At 38.2% G+C, this 22,387-nt stretch overlaps 1 protein-coding gene across 4 annotated transcripts in view; it reads left to right on the top strand.

Annotated features, from left to right (window-relative positions):
* Positions 1-22,387, top strand: part of LOC122047352 (phospholipase SGR2-like) — a 66,731-nt gene that overhangs the window by 23,354 nt on the left and 20,990 nt on the right. For all 4 annotated transcript variants that reach the window (XM_042608557.1, XM_042608556.1, XM_042608554.1 and 1 more), the window contains exons 10-21: positions 731-880; positions 15,857-15,922; positions 16,027-16,417; positions 16,498-16,625; positions 16,775-16,886; positions 16,995-17,101; positions 17,270-17,342; positions 20,049-20,151; positions 20,339-20,432; positions 20,528-20,590; positions 20,737-20,785; positions 20,880-20,980. In XM_042608557.1, coding sequence (XP_042464491.1) covers positions 731-880; positions 15,857-15,922; positions 16,027-16,417; positions 16,498-16,625; positions 16,775-16,886; positions 16,995-17,101; positions 17,270-17,342; positions 20,049-20,151; positions 20,339-20,432; positions 20,528-20,590; positions 20,737-20,785; positions 20,880-20,980 — 1,437 coding nt within the window. The remainder of the gene's footprint in view (positions 1-730; positions 881-15,856; positions 15,923-16,026; positions 16,418-16,497; positions 16,626-16,774; positions 16,887-16,994; positions 17,102-17,269; positions 17,343-20,048; positions 20,152-20,338; positions 20,433-20,527; positions 20,591-20,736; positions 20,786-20,879; positions 20,981-22,387) is intronic.

The following is a 22,387-nucleotide window of genomic DNA, read 5'->3' as shown; positions in this document are numbered from 1 at the left end:
CAGTAGATTATGTTTGTTTTATCAAAAAGTTCACTTTTGCGAGGTCTGTATGGAAAGTTTGCCGTTTCTTTTTTCTAGGGAAAAAAGATTTTCATTTGTAAAAACCATATATTATTCCCAGTCCCTCATTGGGCAATTCAGTCTGACTGACTTGAAGGCATTTTTACCCGTGCTACAGAGGCTCTATTTCTATTAGCTTAGTTCATTCAATGAACTTCCGTATGTTTGCAATCTGATAATCTTTGACTTCTGTTATATGAAATTGGTTGTTTTCTGTTGCCCTTTTTTCTCGTTATTTAGTATATTTTGATAAACATACCTACACATTAGGAAACCAAGGTATTAATTAAAAGATGTTTGTTTGTTATGGTAGTTTTGTTCTCCAATAGAGTGATAATTGAACTTTTAGGCATTATATCTTTTAAGGACAAATTATGTAATTTCTGCTTTATGTTTCTACTTGGTCAAGATATATCACAGGTTTGTTGTTTTAGTTCCTCAACCCATTCTATCTTTAGCACGATTTGTTTATTCTAATTTTAGAACAGATTTGCTAATCTAAATTTTGGGATGGCAGTTGGCTTGAATTTCATGTTTCATTGCCCTTGTGTCACTCAAAACTTTTACAAGGATTGAGTCGATTGTCTCTATTTTGTCCTTGTTTTATGTGATTATGTTGACTTATTTGTTCGCTATCTTCATGACTGATGCCATGTTGTCTTTGCTTTAGTGGAGAAAGGGTTTGAAGCTCAGTGGTGAAAGTGCAGTTGAAAATATAACCTTGGATGGTGTTCGAGGTCTTCGTATGACATTGAGTGCTACAGTACATGATGTTCTTTATTACATGAGCCCTATATATTGTCAGGATATTATTGATTCGGTATGTTATTCATTTTTAACAATGTATTGTTGTTTTACTAGGGTGTGTGTTTACATTTGTTATTTTCTTTTCCATTGATTTCTGAATGGCTAGGGTTTTTAGTAATCAAAGGAAATCCACTTTTTAAATCAAATTTAGAATATATTTTGCTGCTACTGATCTTTCTGAGGATAGTGTTGATTCTTGGAAGACTATATTGATCTTTGTTTGTAAGATCATTTAGGCGCTTGTAGTTGAATACCATTCTTTCTTTGCCATTCAAGATGCAGCTTACAGGGACTTAGAAAAATTATCCTGCGACAATGTGAAAAACATTGTTCAATACATGAATGACTACTTAAAGCTGTCATCTAAAACTGGAAGGCTATATACTGGACCAGAGCTTTTGGAGAAATTCTGGCTTAAGATGCCTGGTGAGCTTGGAAGCATGATTAAAGAGGCATTTGACACAAAATATCCTGGTTTAACAATTGGTGTCTTTCCAAGGGTTTTATTTGCATATAAATTCCTAGAACAGGAATGTAAGGATGCAGCATTTAAACGCTCCCTGAAGGATCTCTCATTTTGCAGTCAAATGCCAATACCAGGATATTATAAGAGCCAAAGCCAGAAGAAATATGACATTCGAAGGTCCAAGACATATAAAGGCAAGCCACATGAATTTCACGCTAGAATAGAAAAGAGGAAGCACTTAGTAAAGAATAAGAAATGCAAATGCTACCTTTGCGGCCAAGAAGGATATTTCGCAAGAGAATGTCCAAATGATTGGAGGAATATTAAGCGAGTTGCTATATTTGAACAACTTAGTATTCTCGAAGATTATGATATTTTGTCGGTACAAGAGGGAGAAGCACAGAGCGATGCTATCTTCAACATCTCTGAAAAAGAAGAAGGTGGCCTTGAGGCCCTACAAAGGTCTATTCAAACCCTAAGTTTCTCTAACGAGTTAATTCTAATGCTTGGGGCAGTTGAACTGTGTCCATAATTGACACTATAATCAAGATATTAATCCTCCATAACCAGCCAACTGTACATGCTGCAAACGAGAGATGGTGAAGAGGGCAAGGATTCATTGCCCAAGTTGTCTAGTCACACCTTGCAATCTATGTGGGCCCTACTATTTCAATACAAAAGTGCCTGTAGCTCCATCCACACTAGCTCTATTCTTCTCGTAAAATTTGAAAAATGAACAACAATATTATATATCTTGGTGCAAAGGGGAGATCGAGTGGCTTCAAAGGGAAGCTACATATTATAAGGCCTCGTATGAGGAGCTCCTACTAGAAAAGGAATTAAGCCAAGACTTTTATAGTCTTGAAAAGGGAAAGGAGCCAATAGAAGAGGAAATAGAAGCTGCCAATGTTCTATATGAAGAATCAACAAGCAAGGTGACTGCGGCGCAAGGACTCAGAGGACCAAGACTTATCAAAAATATGCTATACATTCTAACGGTCGAAATGGAGATTCCTGAAGTACCAAGGTTCTTATTAAGAGCAATTCTGGTTACTGGAGCTACAACATGCTGTGTTGATAAAAAATCAGTACCCAAGGAAGCTCTTGAAGATAACACCTTTGTGGTCCAGTTTAGCGGTATCAACTCACAATAAATCGCTAGGCTAAAACTAAAGCAAGGGAAGATGATCATAGGGTCAAATATGTTCAGAATTCCTTAGACTTACATTTTCCCAATGACCCTTGGTGACAACATTTAGATGATCATTGGATGTAATTTTATTAGAGCAATGCAAGGCGGAGTCAGAATCGAGGGCAATACGGTAACATTTTACAAGAATTTAACTACTATTAATACTTTACCGACTGTTACCACAGTTGCAGCGATCGAAGAATTAGAGTTGGAGGAAGAAGAATATATACAAATAATGGAGATGGTCAATTACTCCTCAGAAAGAATTTCGCAAAATTTCCAAATGCAGTTCAAGCCCTTCCTATCAGATTTAAAGAACCAAGGCTTTATTGGAGAAAATCCTCTATGTCATTGGTCAAAAAATCAAGTACTCTGCCACTTGGATATTAAGAATCCGAATTTCATTATTGAAGACAGACCCCTTAGACATCTAACTCCTCAACAGAAAGAGGCCCTTACGAAACATGTAAAAGTCTTACTCGAAATAGGGGTTATCAGACCAAGCAAAAGCAGGCATAGAACTACAACAATTATTGTGAATTCTGGAACAACTATTGATCCAAAGACAGGAAAAGAAGTAAAGGGCAAAGAAAGAATGGTATTCAACTACAAGCGCTTGAATGATCTTACAAACAAAGATCAATATAGTCTTCTAGGAATCAACACTATCCTCAAAAAGAATGACCGGAAGAACTCCTCAACAAATTGGAACTCATAGCACCTACTCTCCAAGAGATAAAGGAAAAGCCCACAATGGAAGTTCAAGCTCAGATGACCCAGACTCTCTCAGCCCTATCAACCTCGCTGAGTAATACCAACAATTACTCCATAGGCAATATCCAATCTCCCTTGAAGATAATGCAAAAATTGGCCAGCAGCTCTATGAGCTACAACAAAGGGCCACTATCCATGCAACGAGCGCTCTCCTGCAGCTCAGGCTGCTTCACTCCTTGAAGAAACATGAGTGCCAGAGAAGGAGTACATCTGACAATTGGTGGTCTGACTGATATCCATCTACAGAATAAGTTGATAAACAGTTGAAAACCACTGCCTACCTACTAAATGATGCTATTCGTCGGATGACTTCTTTTCACTTGTAAAGAAAACTTTGCGAAAGTGGTGGACTCGCAAGGAATCAATGACAACCCACTAAACTATGTAAAAAGTAGATTCCTTCTTATCAAGAAGGACACCGTGCTAGGGTGTGCTGTAAAGTGATCTAGTCCTATCCAAAGGACGATCACGAATAAAGTTTCCTGTACAAATGTGCTGTAAAGTGATCCAATCCTATCTAAAGGACGATCATGGGGAGATGCCTTTCTTATCTGAAAACAAAGGACATGTGACGATGGAGCCCAATGAGCACCCGACGTCTCCTTACTCTTCTATATAAGAGGCAACAAACCTTTGCAGAGGCAATAAGCGATCCTTATACGTCTACTCAGGGAAGTGTATTGAGAATATGTGAGTTTCTTATCTCTTCTCCTTGTTTCTAATACTTCTTCACACAGTCCCCCCCTTCTTTCCAATTATATTCACTTAGTATCTTGCTCGTCTAGTGTAACTAGGCTATTTTATTGATACATTAGGATTTAAAAGTAAAATGCAGTATGTTGTTTTAACCATGGTTTGAAATTTCATACCGTGTCGAGTGGAGCAGTTGAAAAGTATCATTTTGATAGATCACCGAAATTCGATATCACTTGACACTAAGGTTTAAAACCTTTAGTAGTGTTGTAGTTTCAGCCATGGACGGTAAAGATCTGTAAAGATACTCCAGTATCGTAGGCACAGTGTTAGGAACAGATTGGAGGTTGAAGGAGGAAGAAGATGAAGCAAAGGAAGGAGAAATTGTTGGGCTGAGTTGGTATTGAGTATCACTAATTTACCGGAATGATAGGTTTCGACGGTTTCATTTGGCATGATATAAGCATGGTTTGTAAAATTGCGATCCACAATTGGGGTGATTTTTTTATAACAGAATCGGAGAAGGATCGATGGGATCGTACATGATTGGTGAAATCATTACGATGCTACATTACAAATGACTCTACATGGTTTAAAATTTCTCGGCACCAAAACTGCGAGTAGAGACAATGGAGGGGACACATGAGCATGTGCGAGGAGGCGACGTTGGCGGGCTGTGGAGGGGGATGCACAAACTTGTGCATCGCTAGTTTCTCGTGGCAGGGACTTATGGAGGTAGTCTGTGATGGCTGACGGAGGCTATTCTTCGATTGCTCACGATGGGGAAGAGGGGAAGGCATCAACCGATAGTGGGCAGCAGTGGCAACAAGGATGCGCAAGAGCACGGGTGAGGGGAGCAACGACGGTGAATTAAAAACTTTGGGTTTATAATTGAAATTTTAGTTAATTGATTTAATCAACTTCTAACTTAAATATTATAGTTTAAATAGGCTTTCCTCAAACCCTAAACGAATTATTCCATTAAAATATATATCAATTTATTTTAAAATTATAAATAAATTATATTTATTATTATATATATTATCAACCTATTATTGTCATTATTATTGTTATTATTAATTTGATTTAATTTATTCTAAAGGGAATTTTAATCAGATATCAAATTGATTTAGTCTCCATTGATTAATTTGATCATCTATGAAATACTAAATTAAATTTCCAAGGGTTTTGGTAGGATCGTATGATTCTACAATCCGATCTGATCCTGACCGATCCTGTCCTGACTCTAAATCAATCATGCGTAGGATCACGATTCTACAAACTATAGATACAATATCTAAACCCATACTCAGCATAGACATCTTTCTTCTTCAATTCCAATTCATTACCGGCATCATGCATGGAAACATCTTCATGATATCGAAATAGTATTGTTCAAATTAACGATCGAAACTTCGGCACGGCTCAGTTCGAGATTTTGAACCTTAGCTTTAACTGTTCAACAGAGAAGTCTTTGAAAGATTGTTTTATTGAGAACCTCTTAAACATCCATATATGTATATATATTTCACGAACCTTGCAGTACTAACATTAAAGAGACTCAAATTAAATAAAACAACTCCAATTGATAATGCATTACAAACTGGTTAAACTTGAAATCAAAATAAATTTGAGTTGGAACATCATAATAGTGAATCAAATCTTCAAAATGAACAGAGAGTGCAACTACCTAGTTAGATGAACTCAACCGACTATCAAAACAGATAATTCAACTCCAACTAGAGGACCCAACATTCTAATACAAGTAGAAAAGTAGACTAATAAAAGAAGCCCTTGGCTGTGCCTTGCTAGGTATAAGAAGGCTCATCCGTCAAGTCCTTCTATCTCCTCATTACATGCACCATATGGATCTAGTGAGTCTAAAGACATAGCAAGTTTAACCTTTATATAAATAATATCTATTCGCATTGAAGAGAAATATTTGAAATTACCATGTTAAATATCAACGGAGAATAACCTCTAACTTCAGTTTCATGAACCTCCAAACTACCCTAAATTAACATTCAATTTTGAACCTTCTTTATCTTTTATTTTACTTGTAAGATTCGTAAATTATAAGAATTCAGATCATTAAGTATAGCTCCTTTATACCTTAACCTCTGATCATTTGGTCAAACGTTTATCCTAGTACTAGGTTGGTAAGGTTCACCGGACCTTTCTTAAGCCGGATTCCCTAACCCCTTTGTTTTGGTAAGGTTCACCAGACCCTTCTCAAGCCGAATTCCCTAACCCCTTTATTCTGGTAAGGTTCATCGGACTTTTTTTAAGCCGGATTCCTAGAAGTCCTTTTTTTGGTAAGGTTTCCCGGACCCTTTCTAAGTCGGATTCCCAAATCCATCACATAAATACATACAGATCACATTATTAAACAAAATATTTTTATTTTTCATGCATAGAAAGTCATTACTAAATAATGAATAAGATAGTTCACTTAACATGCTAAAACAACCAATTAAACTTTCGTGCATCACACCTTGCTAACAATTATGATAATAAAGTTCACGGTGCTGATATACGGAAAGTAAGTAAAAATAAAAACTATTGCTTTAAGGACCCTGCCCATGCTTCCAATCCATCCCTTTTCGGACGCTAAACCTCACCTCACGACTCCCACTTTGAACCCTTCCTCACCTAAACAACCCACTACAGCCTCCCTCACCAGAATAGCCCCAAATCTACAGTCCTCTTCCTCCCTCACCCGGCCAACCTCCTTCCTCCACGAAATCTGCCTAGTGCAGCCCCTTCCTCTCCCACAAAATCTACCCAGCACAACCCCCGAAATCTGCCTAGCACAACCCCCTTCCTTCCTCATGAAATCTGCCCAGCATAGAGCACAACCCCCTTCCTTCCCCAACGAAATCTGCCCAATATCTCCAGCCCCTCACAAAATCTACCCAGCATCCCCAGCCCCCTTCATCCTTCATGAAATCTGTCCAGCATCTCTAGTCCTTCACAAAACCTACCCAACATCCCCAGCCCCTTCTGTTGGGACCGTTGACCGGCTAGAAGGGGGGTTGAATAGCCCCTGCACAAATACAAAACAAAACCCTTCTCGAACTTAAAGGAACACTTGCATAAAATAAAATAAAGAAATAAACTAAAAGACGAGGCTCCCAGATTTTACTTAGTTACGACCAGGGAGGTTGTTAATTCAAGGAAGTGAATCGCACTAAGTATCTCCTTCAGGCGTCTCCGCCTCTTATAGCAGTGAACGCACAAAAAGATGAAGCTAAACTAACAAAGTGAAGCGCACAAGTGTTGGAACTCAAATTACTTGTTGGTGTTGAGCTTCTGGACCAAGGCTGTATTTATAGCCTTGGTCGGGGCGCCTGGAAGCGTTCCAGGCGCCTGGAGTGGGATAGAAATCTATCCCCGACGCAACGGTCAACGTCCACGTCGATGGTGATAGAATTTGGGTTCCGGGCCTGGACCCTCAAAGTCAACCTCGTTGACTTTTTCTATCCGAGCCCTCTGCTTCGGTGCTGCTCGCCTCGGTCCGAGTCTTCCGCTTCGGCTCCGCTCGCTTGGGTGATTTCGGCCATCCGGAATAGGGCTTACCCGAACCCAACTTCCGGCTTTCTCGAGCAACCTTCCGCTCCGGCTTCTCGTCCCTCGGAACCCAATATAGGTTCCAGTCAACTGGATTAATTAAATATTTTTTAGGAACATATTTCTTTGAAATTTTCCTAATTTGTCTTTTGTGATATTTAAAATATCAGTTCAAATTATATCTTCTAAAACTTTTACTATATGTACATGTATGATTTGCCAAGTTTTTTTATTTCTTTTTTGTAAATTGTCATTTTCTAGGAAGGGGAGTCTTGGCGCAATGGTAAAGTTGTTGTCATGTGACCAAAAGGTCACGGGTTCGAATCCGGGAAACAGTCTCTTGCAAAAAGCAGGGTAAGACTGCGTACAATGGATCCTTCCCCGGGACCCCGCATGGCGGGAGCTTCGTGCACCGGGATGTCCTTTTTTTTTTGTAAATTGTCATTTTCTAGCTTTAATTTATCAAAATTTTCTAATGGACAAGATTTTGCTAGAATTACTTTTAATTCTTTAATTTCTTTTTCTAATTTACAACAATCTTTAGATAATAATTTTACGAATTTAAACATTTTATCGGGAGGAAGAGATCGTACCTGACTTACCTTGTCGATCTCGTTATCCGTGGCTCCCCCTGAATTTCTTCCGATGTCGCTCCCCCTTCATCGATGCTCTCGATGCTCATTTCGGAAGAGCTTTCTTCGCATTCGTCTTGATGACTTGCCATCAACGCAAGTTCGGAGAAAGCCTCAACTTCCTATTCAGACGACGTTTCGTCCCACGTCGCCTTTAAAGTCTTGTACTTGTTCGTTTGGACAGACTTCTTTCCTTTGTCCTTATCCTTATTCCTTAGCTTAGGGCGTCCTTAACGTGCCCTTCTTTATTGCAGTGGTAGCATCCGATTGTCCTTTTCTTTCTACCTTACGGATGATTAGTTTTCTTGATCTAAATAATTTTTTAAAACGTCTTACCATCATAACCATTTCTTCGTCGTCGAGAGAGGATTTGACTCATGTTCGTCTCTCGTTGCCTTGAAGGCGATGTTGTGTTTCGACTTCTTCGTACTGCACATCTTGATTCATGCTCTTCAAAAGTTGAAAATAATTCTTCTAAGGTAATAGATTCTAAGTCCTTAGAGATATAAAAGACATCTATTAGTGATGCCCATTTGTATTTCTAGGGAAGACATTAAGAGCGTACCTTAGCGAATCTCGATTGCTTACCTTTTCTCCGAGATTCGACAGTCCGGTGATGAGCTCCTTAATCCTTGAGTGAAGTTGTGCAATCGTTTCATCTTCTTCAAATCGTAGATTGGTGAGCTGGTTGCCAAGTAAGTCTTATCTCGCGAGCTTGGCTTCAGACGTCCTTTCGTGTAGCTCAAGGAAGAAATGAACTAAAAGACGAGGCTTACAAATTTTACTTGGTTACAACCGGGGAGGTTGTTAATCCAAGGAAGTGAATCGCACTAAGTATCTCCTTCAGGCGGAGAAGCCTCTTACAACAGTGAACGCACAAAAAGATGAAGCTAAATTAACAAAGTGAAGCGCACAAGTGTTGGAACTCAAATTGCTTGTTGTTGTTGAGCTTCTGAACCAATGCTGTATTTATAGCCTTGGTCAGGGCGCCTAGAAGCGTTCCAGGCCGCCTGGAGTGGGATAGAAATCTATCCCCGACGCAATGGTCAACGTCCACGTCGATGGTGATAAAATTTGGGTTCTGGGCGCCCGAACTTTTTCTGTCCAGGCCCTCTGCTCCAATGCTGCTCGCCTCGGTCCGGGTCTTCCGCTCCGGTTCCGCTCGCCTGAGTGATTTCGACCATCCGGAATAGGGTTCACCCGAACCCAACTTCCGGCCTTCTCGAGCAACCTTCCGCTCCGGCTTCTCGTCCCTCGAAAACGCCGCGCGTCTCCTTCACGTCTGCCCGCGTACTGTTCCGCAGCACCTCGTCCCTCAGACGCTCTGAGCCTGTCGGCTCTCTCCCGTGCCGTCCTTCTCGCTAGCTGTGTCTTTTGCTTGACTTCCTGTGCTCCTAAGCTCCTGCACACTTAGACACAAGGTTAAACATAACAGGACCTAACTTAACTTGTTTGATCACATCAAAATAACCTTGGGGTACCAACACCTTCTTGCCCCCTTCTTCCCTCACGAAATCTGCCCAGCATCTTCAGCCGCCTGTCCTCCTCCCTGCTCTTTGACCAACCCTCTTCCACTGAAAATTCCAGCGTCCCGATTTCCCATCAAGAAGTTGATAAAACATTATCAAAGCATCGTAATGGTTGGGAATCAAATCCATGAACTATCAAATCCGGAAATCAACTTCAAATCTGCATGATAGGATCCTTATGGTGCAGTAAATAACAAAACCAAATCCTTGTTAAAACGTGCAAAATACATCAAAATATCATAATAAAATCCATAGGTGCAGTAAATTCAAAATCAACAAATGAGAACTTTCCTTGGTGCTTTACGTATCGGAGATCACCCACGAGATGTAGGAAAAGACGACCTTAAGCGTTTGGACAAAAGTTCTTCCTCTATCTCTTCCAAAGTTGCTAGGTTTTGGATGGGGGGGTGTGGGGAGGCCAACAACTTAAAGGATGAGGAGAGGGGAAAAAATAAAACTTGTATTTAAAAGGGTAAGTCGAGTCGGATTGCTAGCAAATCAGGTCGGGTTCGTTAACTTATTAATACATTAATTACTTTAACCCTTTAGTATTAAACTATAACATAAATCTTGGTTTGTTTAAGTAAACTATTTTTTTTAATTCTACAACCTCTTTTTAAGTGTCTGTAGTTTAATTATAATTATAGTTCTTTGTGATTATTATTATTTTACATCACATATATTCCAAAATTGTATCATTTTAATCAAAGACCGAAAATCTGAAACGGCTTGAGATTTTAAATCTCGGAATATGATTCAATAAAATTTGATTTGATAAATATATAATGCTGTAGTTTTAATTTTCTAAGTAAATTGGTATCAAAGGAATAATATCATAAAAGTTCATCGCAGCATGCCAAGAATGCCAAGTGTTACTATAATACGAGACCAAAATAGTATCATTTGAGTTCGGAATTGAAACTTCAATGTGAAATATATTTTAAACCTCGCTTTCAATATATAACTAACTTTTATTCTTTATTTCCTCTTTTTCTTCATGTCTTTATTCCCTCCACCTATAATTCTCCATTAATACCATGCATTGATAGTCAAGTAGATGCCTAAAGATCTAAATACATGAAGCTGCACACCCCGGTATATCCTCTCAACATCTAACTGTCCCTTACAAAAAAAAAAACTACGGTTACGTGCTCTCCATACAGTGCATCACTGATGACAAGGGCAAGTGACAGACCTTTGTCAATGTCTTACTCCCATGGTAGTGTTGGCCAAAAACTCTAAGCATCTGGTGATATGAAGACATCTCTGGGCGAATAGAGAGTCAATCTCAAATCCTCCGCCATATATAGCTTTGCAATAGGAGCACTGGAAGAACAAATGCTCCTGTGTCTCAAGTGCCTGTCTATAAAAAGTGCGGAGTCGAATCCTCTTGATAATCCTGCCTATCTCTAGTAGGAAGTGTTCGCAGTGCTAGCATCTAGAAAATGACTGTATGATTTGGCCGCAGATAAGTCTTCCACACCATTCAGGCCCACGACATCCCGAGACTAGGCCGTTTAAAGAAGTCATGCGCTTAGGCAACCCCTCTATCCTATGTAAACCAATTTGCTAGTCTTTGTCTGACAATCTCTCTCTGCCAGTCTTAGGTGATCCTACAACCTCTGGAATGAGATCTCATATCTGCAACAAATGCTTGATTATTGGAGAATTTGAATGGGTTGCCTGCCAGGTCCAAAGATTTCTATGACTCAAGTAGGTGTGATGAACTCACTTGATCTAGAGTGTGTCCTCCTAAATCTACCATAGAACCTTGGCCACAAGAGCTAAGTTCCAAGCTCGCAAGTCCTTGAATCCCAGGCCTCCCTCGTCCTTAGGCCACACATATCTTCCCAAGACAACCAGGGGGTGGTGCCTGGATGCCCATATAAAAGATCAATAGATACTGTAAATGTGATTGATGATGCCCTACGGTATCAGTAGAATGGACTAAGATGATGAGTTGCGCTTTGCTGGCATAAGACAGGGTCCTCTTCGGCTAAACATTGATTCGTCTGATCACTGAGTCAAGTAGGGGGAATAGTCAGAGATGTGGAGACGCTCAGCAGCAAGTGGTATCCAAAGGTATCGGAAGGGCATAGCACCCTCCTAAAAACCTGTGATGGAAAGAAGCTGCCTGCGTGTCTGCTCATCCACTCTAGTTATGTAGATGTTCAACTTCAATCTGTTAATTGAAGTTCTGCCGCTGCCCCAAAATCACTCAAACAAGTGGTCAATGTGCCTATTGATACTACATCACCACGGCTGAAAAGTAGAATATCATCAGCATAGGCCAGGTGGGTAGTCTGAGGTGGTTACATTGTGGGTGGAAGCTGAATCCGAACCTAAATGTGCACTGCTGCAGCTGCCCTAAAGATCTTAATACAAATGCCAAACAGATAGGGCGATAAAGGGTCTCCCTGTCTCAATTCTCAGGTCCCTTTAAAGTGACTAAAAGTTTCACCATTAATGGCCAGTGAGGAGGTAGTGGTCACATACTTCCCAAGTCACAAATTGTTGGGGGAAGTTCAGGCCCACAAGAGCATCTAAAAAAAAATCCCAATGTACCGAGTCAAAGGCCTTCTAGAGGTCTATCTTCATGATGCAATGAGGGGAGATCCACTTTTTATAATACTTCTAGAAGATCTCCTTTGCTAAATGAATGTTAGCAGTGATGAGTCTTCCTTGCACAAAAGCTACGAATGACTAATGAAGGATATGACCTAGGACCCATTATGGAAGAACTCCCGAACAACATCAATAAAATCTGGTCCAATAGTATCCCATGCTTGTTTAAATAACTTGGACCCATATCCATCTGATCCAAGCACCCTATGATCACTAATGTTGAACAACACTTTCTTTATCTCATTCCATTAATGAATCGCTTTAGCTCTTTTTCATCATGCATTAGTTTCACATAAATATTGGGATTAAGTTGTTTGTATTGCCGTATTTCTCATAAATTGACTTCCTACCCCTTTGCTCAATCATGTGTCCTTTGGAAAAATTGTATAATGAGACTCTTGACTCCACTTTCCTTCGAATTTTTAGTTGCGCATGTTATCCATGGTTATGCTCCTACTCTAAACACATACTTGACTTTCATTGACTACAGTGTGTATGACATGTTACTTTTGATGAGTTTCTATTCCCTTAGCAGCTTATTCAAACTCTCCTCCTCACAAGTGACACCTTTTTTATGCCACCTAGTATTGTACTGGATCCTAGATATCTGAATCTTTTGGCTAAAAATGATGCTAATACTGGAAGTGATGGTATTCTAGGTTCAGTTCCATCTCCACTTCTCTTTGGGCCTCTCCTATTGATTCTTACGCTGCGCCATCCGATTAAGAAAATGATCAACTTCCTTCAAATGTGCAATTCACAATCCCAACCCACTTCCTCACCCTCTTCTACAAATGACTTTGATGAAGATGCTCCTCAGCGCATACTTCATGTAAGTGACATATATGCATGATGCCCGCTAGTAGTCACCCGATATCCCTCTTCCATGAACTCTAGTGGCCTCTTCTGAACCTATTAAGCCAACATGTTTTACTCAAGCAGTTAAGGATCCGAATTGGTATGTTGCGATAGCTATGGAGTTTGATGCTATCTTTCGTAATGGAACATGAAGCTTAGTTCCTCGTACCTCCTCTATGAATATTATGGGTTCCAAATGGGTGTTACGTCTTAAGTATTATGTTGATAATTCTCTTAAAAGGTATAAGGCTCGTCTTATAGCCAAATTATTCATTAGGATCCCCCCGACCTCAGTGAAGCTTTAGATAGCTGATTACAACCCACTCATGAATTCATTGACAAGGAAGCTTAACTATTGGTCACAGAACACTCTCTTGTACAGAAAATCTCAGCTCATTGCCTCAATCATGCAAGGGGTGGAGTGCTACTGGATGTTTATCCTCCCATTGCCATGTGGTGTCATAGACCTCATCTACAGCCTCTATAGGGAGTTTATATGGACAACCAAGCACCCTCCAATTGCATGGAAAGGATTATGTAGGCCTAAGGAAGAGGGAGGGATCGACCTAAGAGACTTGAAAACATGGAATCTTGCACTGTAAGCTAGAGTAGTATGGCAGATCCAAGAGAAGCAGGACACACTATGGATTATATGGGTACACCATACATACCTCGGTTAACTTGTGGGAGTGGCAAGCCAAATACGCAGACTCTCCATTGATAAAAACTCTCCTACAGATACAGGACAACATCTTAGCATTGATTGACACTCCAGGGATTGTAGGTAAGTGGTTAACAAAATGGTTTGGTCAGGCAAAGGGTGTTGTTAAAAGAGTTTATGATCATTTCAGAGAGGTTCAAACAAGGCAGCCTTGGGCGAGTATGTTGTGGAAAAGCTACTTATAGCCGAGAGCCGAGTCATGCATTTACACTATGGATGTTGGCACGCAGAAGGCTGCCCACGCGTTGATGGAGGAGACTCAGCTGTATGTGTTTTTCAAATGTTGGACCAATCAAAGTGCTATGCATGAAGATCAAATGGTGGCTTCACATGGATCAGAAGATGTCCACATATCGGAGGATGCTCAGAGTTTTCAAGCAACACTTCCATGGGACTAACAACTTGATGAAGGCTCGGTATCTTGCCATGTCGTCCATGATTCATTTGGTCTAGAGGGCAAGAAATCGTAGAATGTTTGAGGGTGTTAGTCTTGATGTTGAGTTAGTATTTAGGAAGATATAAGTACCTGTGTATGGTCATTGGACATCTACTCTGATTTGACACTCTCATACATGAGTAGCTAACCTTGGCCAACATTATACACTTTGTGCCATCATATATGTATATGTATATGCATATGTATAGCACATGATATGTGATCATCTGATTAATAATTCATGATTAACATTATTTGATAGGGTCGTATTATAATTTTGTGAAGGGGAGCCTTGGTGTAATGGTAAAGTTGCTGTCGTGTGACCGGGAGGTCACGAGTCCGAGGCTAAGAAATAATCTCTTGCAAAGTAGGTAGGACTATGTATAATAGATCAATTCCCCGGCACCTGCAGTTGCGGGAGCTTTGTGCACCAAGTTGCCTCTTTTTTCTATTATAATTTTGCATATTAGATCTTTTACATTAGTGATAAACATTAAATAGTCTGTTACTAATAGAGTTATAATAATAAAAATACACTATAATCAATAATAAAATGATCAATATCAATATTAATATTTATATTGCATTTATCACTAGATTAGTAATAATTTTGGAAATCATATTATTGTTTGACATTCCGTGCTGTATGATTCAATCGATTTAATTACTTCAGATTTTACTGAAAGGAGAGGAAGTTTTAACTTCACTATTGATTTGAAAGAAGTTATTGTGTCCTTTCTTGGTCCTTAATAGCCTCTCTCAATCAATAATGAGCAAGAGAGATGGGTGATGCATTAGGTCTAGCAAGTGACATGATGCTTCTTGAGCTTGTGGTATATCTCAAGCTTTGGAAAGGTTTAGAGACTTATGACGTGAACAAATGGGCTGCATATACTCTCTTTCTCTCCATCGCTAATATTTCTATCTAATTTGCTTACCAATTTGATTGAATTCTAATTGATTCCATCCATTTTCTAGTGTTAATTGTAGCTTTGTGAGACGCTCAAATTCTTGAGAAAGAATGGAACAACCTATGCTGATATTGATTTGGCATGGGGGATCCATATTGCTATTGGCCAATTTTGATGCAAACCGTTTGTCACTATGTCTAGCTTCCGCATGAGTCTCAAATGACATTCCATGTGTTCATCAAATGCTGACAAACTGCATCCTTAGATGCAATATTGCCATTTCGAGTAATTGCTATGGAACTTACTAGTAATCAAAATGATAGAAAGTCCTAATGGGATGCAAGATACCCTCAGTTTCTGTAAATGTGATGTTATTCTGATGTTCAGCCTGTGTCACCCTCTTGTCCATTATACTGGATAAGACATATAGTATTATGTTTCTTAAGAACATGACATATTTACCAAATTTGATTGAGAAGTAGTTGAATGTGAAAACACTAATATATCCTAAAGTGATTTAGTTGTTGTTGTTTTTTTATATACTGGAAACTATTTGACTCAAAATTTATCTGTTATTTTCAGGTGTCTAATCAGTTAAATCGATTATATTCAAAATTTCTTAAGCGAAATCCTGGTTATGACGGTAAGGTAGGTGGTGAAGTTTTCACTGAATAAGTATATACTCATACTTTTGTTTATCAGCAATGCTATCTGCTTTGTGGAGCCTCAAAACTAACACAAAAATTGTGCAGGTTTCTTTGTATGGTCACTCATTAGGAAGTGTACTTTCTTATGATATCCTTTGCCATCAAGAGGATTCTTCTGCACCATGCTGTATGGACACTGTACTTGTGAAAGAGTCTAAGGTTGATGTTTCTTGTCAAACCACTGAATCTAATGTTTCCATGAAATATGAGAATAGCAGCACTAAAACAAGATCAGCCGCAGATCCATTACCCTATGAAACTTTAGAAGACAGTTTCATTTCATATCCATATAGCACTATTAATCATGGTACTCAAGATCTTTCTATCAGTGAAGATCACATTCATGCTAAAGACATGCAGGAGGTGTTTTCAGACAATGATGATATTATGGACCCTGAAGAGGACTTTGATGATCTTGATCACCTATATTTCAAGGGTAAATATATGGTTATATGTTTTTCTAAAAAAGACTGATCAATAGGTGAAAACTCTTCTGCTGAATTTGTGTATGTGAAGGTGGGGAAAGTTCTACTGGGGTTCTGAGAACTAGTGTGGATTCAGATGCTGCTGCAGTCAGAGATGCTAGGTTTCAAACTGAAGACAAGGTTGATATGGACAGCAAAATCTTTCACCTGGAGGAAGAGGTGTTCATTCTTCTAATATGATGAACTTGATAAAAATAGCATATTTCTATTCATAATGTCTTCTAGCTGAAAGTGGAAATTCATGCCTAAATTTTGTTATTTGTCTATTCCCTTTAGTAAATGTTTTCTTTAAAAAATATGTTCAACAGGTGAAATCCCTTAGAACAAAAATTGCAGAACTAGAAAAACTCTGTCACTCGACAACTAACTGTAGGACAAACACAAGGAGTTCTGCAAGCAATGAAATTTATCATGGGAGAGGTAAACTCAACTTTTAGTTGACTTGTGAATATTACACTCTCTCTCACTAATATTCTTCATATTATTATTATTTTTCTTTTATCTTTTACTTTTGTGATCATTGGGCAGGAAAATTAGTCAAAACTATCAATCAGTCTTTTAGAACATCCTCTGAAGAGGACAATGCTAAAAGGAGTTACACACCTCACATCAAATATACCAAGCTTATCTTTAAGGTAAATTGTATGCTTGTTTTGTCTTTCTTCTATCATATTCTGGTTAATGTGGATATTTGTTTCTCTACATGTTTGTGATTGCATTTGCACTTCCATTTGGATTGTCTATTTTTATTTGTCTTAACTTACTAATATATATCATATATTAATATTGGTCTTTTCTATTAGGTTGATACATTCTTTGCTGTCGGATCACCACTTGGTGTCTTTCTAGCCTTACGAAATGTCCGCATAGGAGTAGGTATGCGAAATATAACATAAAATGTTGCCTTGCTTCTCATGCTGGTTATTGTCCCATGCTATATTGAGATTCCACTTCAAGTTTAGTGGTTAGTGAAGTATCACTTACCTTTATTTACAGTATAGTTCCTTGAACTTAGGATTGAGTTTTCAGCCAAAGCTTATGTTGAACATTTTATACTTCTTTTTTTTTGGCTTGCAGATAAGGCTTGTTTTCTTCATTATGTTGGCAACATACTCAAGCAATTGTGCCAATGCTTGAACCTCCTTTCATATGCTGATGATTGTGATTTTACATTGTTCTTTAATTCATATTTGATAAATTGATATAAGAATTCTAGTAGTAGGATAGCCAATCATGGAACTTTTGTAGGAAAAGATTCTAGTAAAAACACTTTCCTTTCATAGCATGTAGTAATTATCTTGTGTCATCTATTAGGCTGACTGGATTGGGACCAACAGATATAAAATGAAGATTAGCCTGCCTTTTTTAGTTGTACAACAGCTGTATAACTGAGATCTTTTGTTAGATAAAATATATAAGAATTTAACAACTTGGGATACATTGTGTTTCTTCTCTTCATTCACTTAGGTATATTTATCTGTAATAAAATAAGAAAAGTGAATTGAATTTCACAATGGAATCAATGGTGGAAAGGAATTTGGGTGGAATAACTTGCCATTCAACCTTTGTTTACTTAGAGGAACAGAGGAAAGGGGTGATGACCAATTACTCCACTTGACCGCCCTTCCCTGTCTTGTTCGATTGCCAAACTTGATTGATAGTAGTCCGATACATTGTTATTCTGCCCTTGGGACCGCTGTCAGAGCAAATGGAGCAATGTGGTGTTTGCTTCAAATTCAATGAGTTTGTCTACCCGATCCTCACTGTCGACACCTTCTGCATTAGGGAGCTAGTCACCTAGAGCCTAGATGAGGTGGCAATCATGTGGCTGCAACAACACAGTGGAAGAGGCTTTCTCAGAAATGAATTTGGAGGGCCCCACCACTTCAAGATCCAACTTGATCACACCCAATTGCTGTTCAAGATGGGCTCTGCACAATTACCATCGGTGTTGTTTGAAACTAGCTCCATGAAGACATCGCCAAGCTCTGGTTACCCTGCTGCACCATTGAGGAGAGGGTATTTTTTTTTGTTTGGAATCAGTGGAATTCAATGGCTTCTTCTCAATTTTAGGTGGCAATGAAATGACCCATTTTTGTTTCCATGGAAGAAGCAACAAATTCTATCTAATTGTATTTTCCACGTGAGTAAACAGAGGAAGATGGCCTCAAAATTTATGAATTTCTGTGGAATTTATTTTGTTTTGCACAAGTAAGGTGGACAGTAGTTCAGTGGTGCTTGGTTGTGGAAACCTTGAATTTCATACTTTAGCACAGGGAATGACTTTTACTCTGCTTTCTGTAAAATTATTCATCATCATATGATTTGTGAAACAATATGACACCTGCCTTTTGCTTTCTACAATTAGCTAATATATTTTGAGCATTTGGAATATTTACTATTATGAAACTGTGGTATGATCACCTAATTCTTTGTAGGTTGAATGGGTTGGTTAGCAAAGAAGCAAGGCATAGAAAAGTTGATATGGTGAAGGTGAAATGAGAATGCTGATATTGATAAGAGGTGTCACAAAAATAACATCAGAGTATTAGAATTTGTTAATTGTTAGGTGTAAACCTATGAATATGCCATAGTTACCTAAACTTATTCAATTAGGATTGAATGTTGATTCAGGTAGATTGGGAGGTATTGAAAGGAGTAAATGTAGTCTGTAGAAAACTCTAATTGACATCATCACAAGAAATCTGAGTTACGTTAATAATATGGTTTTATATAAATCCGAAGATTTATATATACCATCCCAAATACATGGATCTTGCTTTTCATTTTGCATGCTTAGACAAAAAAATAAGGATGAATATATAAAGCCAATTGCAAATATTCACAATATTACTATTTATCCTTCATACATTCTTACTCACTGTAGTTAGTGAATGATCCTTAAGAATTTAGTTTGCCTCCTGAAGGGCTTGAGGCTTAGGAGTAGTATATAATGGCCCATTAATGCAATAGCTTAAAATTGTCTTAGCCTTCCGGTTTGGTGGAATTTGCACTTTTGTGCCCTCTACTGTACAAGGTCCAACTACCTAGGAGAAGTTCACTAATTGCTCTTGCATATTTTATAGGCAAATCATTTTTCACTTATTCTAGTCATTAGTTTGCTTGCTTGTCCTACACTATCATGGACTTTTGTTTTCAATTGATTTTAATCTTGAAGTGCACGATTGGCTTCATGGATCTTATCCTTCAACTCTCTATGCAAGACTATACCACCAGAATTTAGATCCCTTGTACCACTTCTAAATGTTAATTAGAGTTTCATTTGGCTCCCTCTATCCCTTTCACCTACATCCCGATTGATTTTGCTTGTCGTCTAACTAATTGAACCTGGTGGTTATCTTTCAAAATCTATTGGAGCCTTTGTTACCTCACAAAACTTTACTTGTTATTTCTACTTGTGAAATCTTTGATACCATATCAGTGCTTGTGAAATCTTTGATATCATATCAGTGCTTGTGAAATCTTTGATATCATATCAGTGCTTGTGAAATCTTTGATACCATATCAGTGCATCTTTTGCTTCTTTGTCCATTAAATAAAGGCTAGATTTATTTCCTGTAGGCAGGGGGCAAGATTATTGGCAGAATGAGAAGATAACTGAAGAAATGCCTGCCTGCAGACAAATGCTGAACATTTTTCATCCTTTTGATCCTGTAGCATACAGGTCTGCCCAATACTTCCTGATGAATCTTCCCTATATTGATAGAATATTGTTGCAGTGAATGTGGTTTTTGAATATCTAATTAAGCTAGTTAATATTCTTACCAATATACCTTCTGTTTCTGCACAAATATGAACATCTATTTTGAAGTGAGAAATATTTGATGAGTCTAGGCTGTGCTTTCATACAGAGTAGAACCATTGATCTGCAAGGAGTGCATTTGCCGGCGTCCTGTTATTATTCCTTACCATAGGGGTGGGAAGCGGTTGCATACTGGATTTCAGGCAAGATATGCTTGCTAACTCTTGACAAGGATCAAATGTTTTGGTGTGTTGTAACAATCTCTCTCAGATGTCTTATTTTCTTGATTCTCTTCTAGGAATTTGCAGAGGAAGTAGCTATGCATTCTCAAATTGTGAAGAATCAGATAAATTCTCTGAGGGTATTTGTTTACTTTAGTCTGATTATTTGAATGCACTTTTGTTCATTTTTAACTTCATTACTTGTGCAAGTACCATATATGTTAAATATCTAACCCCTTTAAGGTAGCATGCTGAGACAATTTTATTGGTATATTCCTTTAAATAGGTTAACATAGTTAGCATGTTTCAATCCCAGAACAAGGATAAGAATAAAGGTAAATGATAATGTGTTTTTGGAAATATTTTCAACATGCTTTTGACTTATAGAGTTTGCTGGAAAGGCTCTAACTAATAATTCATTCATTGTAGATACCTTAGATGCCTGCAAAGAAAATGAGAGATCATATGGTTCCATCATGATGGAAAAGCTAACTGATACTGAAGATGGCCGAGTTGATCATGCTCTCCAAGTAAGGGGAAAATTTTTCTCCATGCATATTCTCTATTTTCTATCTGCGGCTGTGTCATGCTCTACTGATATTTTTATACCATTTTTTTTAATCTTATTTCCACTTGATCTTTATAAGCATGAATAATTTTGCATCTGAATTTCAAATTATATTATGGAACTACATTCACCTTTCCAAGCAAAATGTTCCAGATTTTCCAATGAATCGCAAGCCAATACTATTATTTTATATCTTGCACCATTACTTGTTAGTGTAAGCTTATATGATTTTTCTGTGGAATCGATGTGACAATCGAAGTGGGTGAATAGCCATAAACTATGACTGAAATTGACACTCTTTAACTCAAAATTAGTGTCAGTTGCACAGTGAAAACAAAAATACTACAATAAGAAAGCTAGACAATGGCAACAAGATTCTTTTACGTGGTTCGGTACCTCCAATTCTTACTTAATATTACAACTCATAAGTTAAGTCAACCTTTGAATTCCATTATATTTTCTCTGGTCGGAGGTGGAGAAAACTCTTACAATTGTTTTCTTATAAGAATGAAATCAATAAGTACAAGAAGAAAAAACTTGAATCGATTATGAAGTTTGAAGGTAGAAACCTTAATCTTAAACAATAAACTATAAACTAAGCTAAGTGAGCAATGGATCATATCATCCATTTACTGAATGAATACTTTAATAGATTCAATCTGCTCCAGCTGACTGAATTGCTTTATCACATAAGCCTACTACTGCTTGTTTCCTCTCTGCCAAATTGACTGTCTTCTTCTAGCTTCTATCAGGGATATGGTTGACTACCCAATCAACTTAACTCACCTTAATTGATAGCCTAGTTGATTCCGCTCTAAATGGAAAATTATGTCTGCAATTAGAAGATATTGAGTGAACTCCCTAGTTGAATTGATACACTAGTTAATTGAATCATCAACTACAACCAACCTATGGTTGAGTTATCACCTAAATGAAAGTGTCTGAACCACCCAAAGTACATGTCATTTGACTCACAACTCACTAAGAGTTTACTCGTCAAGAGACCCCATCTCTGGAATTCCTTGTCACGAGAAACTTCGCTTCCGAGTCTTCCATTGCTAAGAGGCCTCGCCTTTCAATCTTTCTTGTGCGTCGGATATTCAATCAAAATTGACCTACCAAGACTTCCAGCCATCACGTATTTTGTGGCTCTTGACCTACCTAGACTTCCTTCCATTAAGTATTTGGTTGCTTTTGACCTACTTAAATTTCTTTGATTGTCAAGTATCCAACCAACTTTGATCCTGTCAGATTTCTTCTTTTTCACTTGTAAACTAACCTACACTTGCACACTCAACAAGTTTCATCAGTAAACACAATGTTAGTGTAACTTAAATCTTTTCCCAATAATCAAAACATTTTGTAAAAT

Source organism: Zingiber officinale, chromosome 2B (genome assembly GCF_018446385.1).
Source record: "Zingiber officinale cultivar Zhangliang chromosome 2B, Zo_v1.1, whole genome shotgun sequence".
Taxonomy (NCBI): domain Eukaryota; kingdom Viridiplantae; phylum Streptophyta; class Magnoliopsida; order Zingiberales; family Zingiberaceae; genus Zingiber; species Zingiber officinale.
The sequence above is the reverse complement of the archived record's forward strand: the minus strand, read 5'-3'. Positions and strand labels throughout refer to the sequence as shown.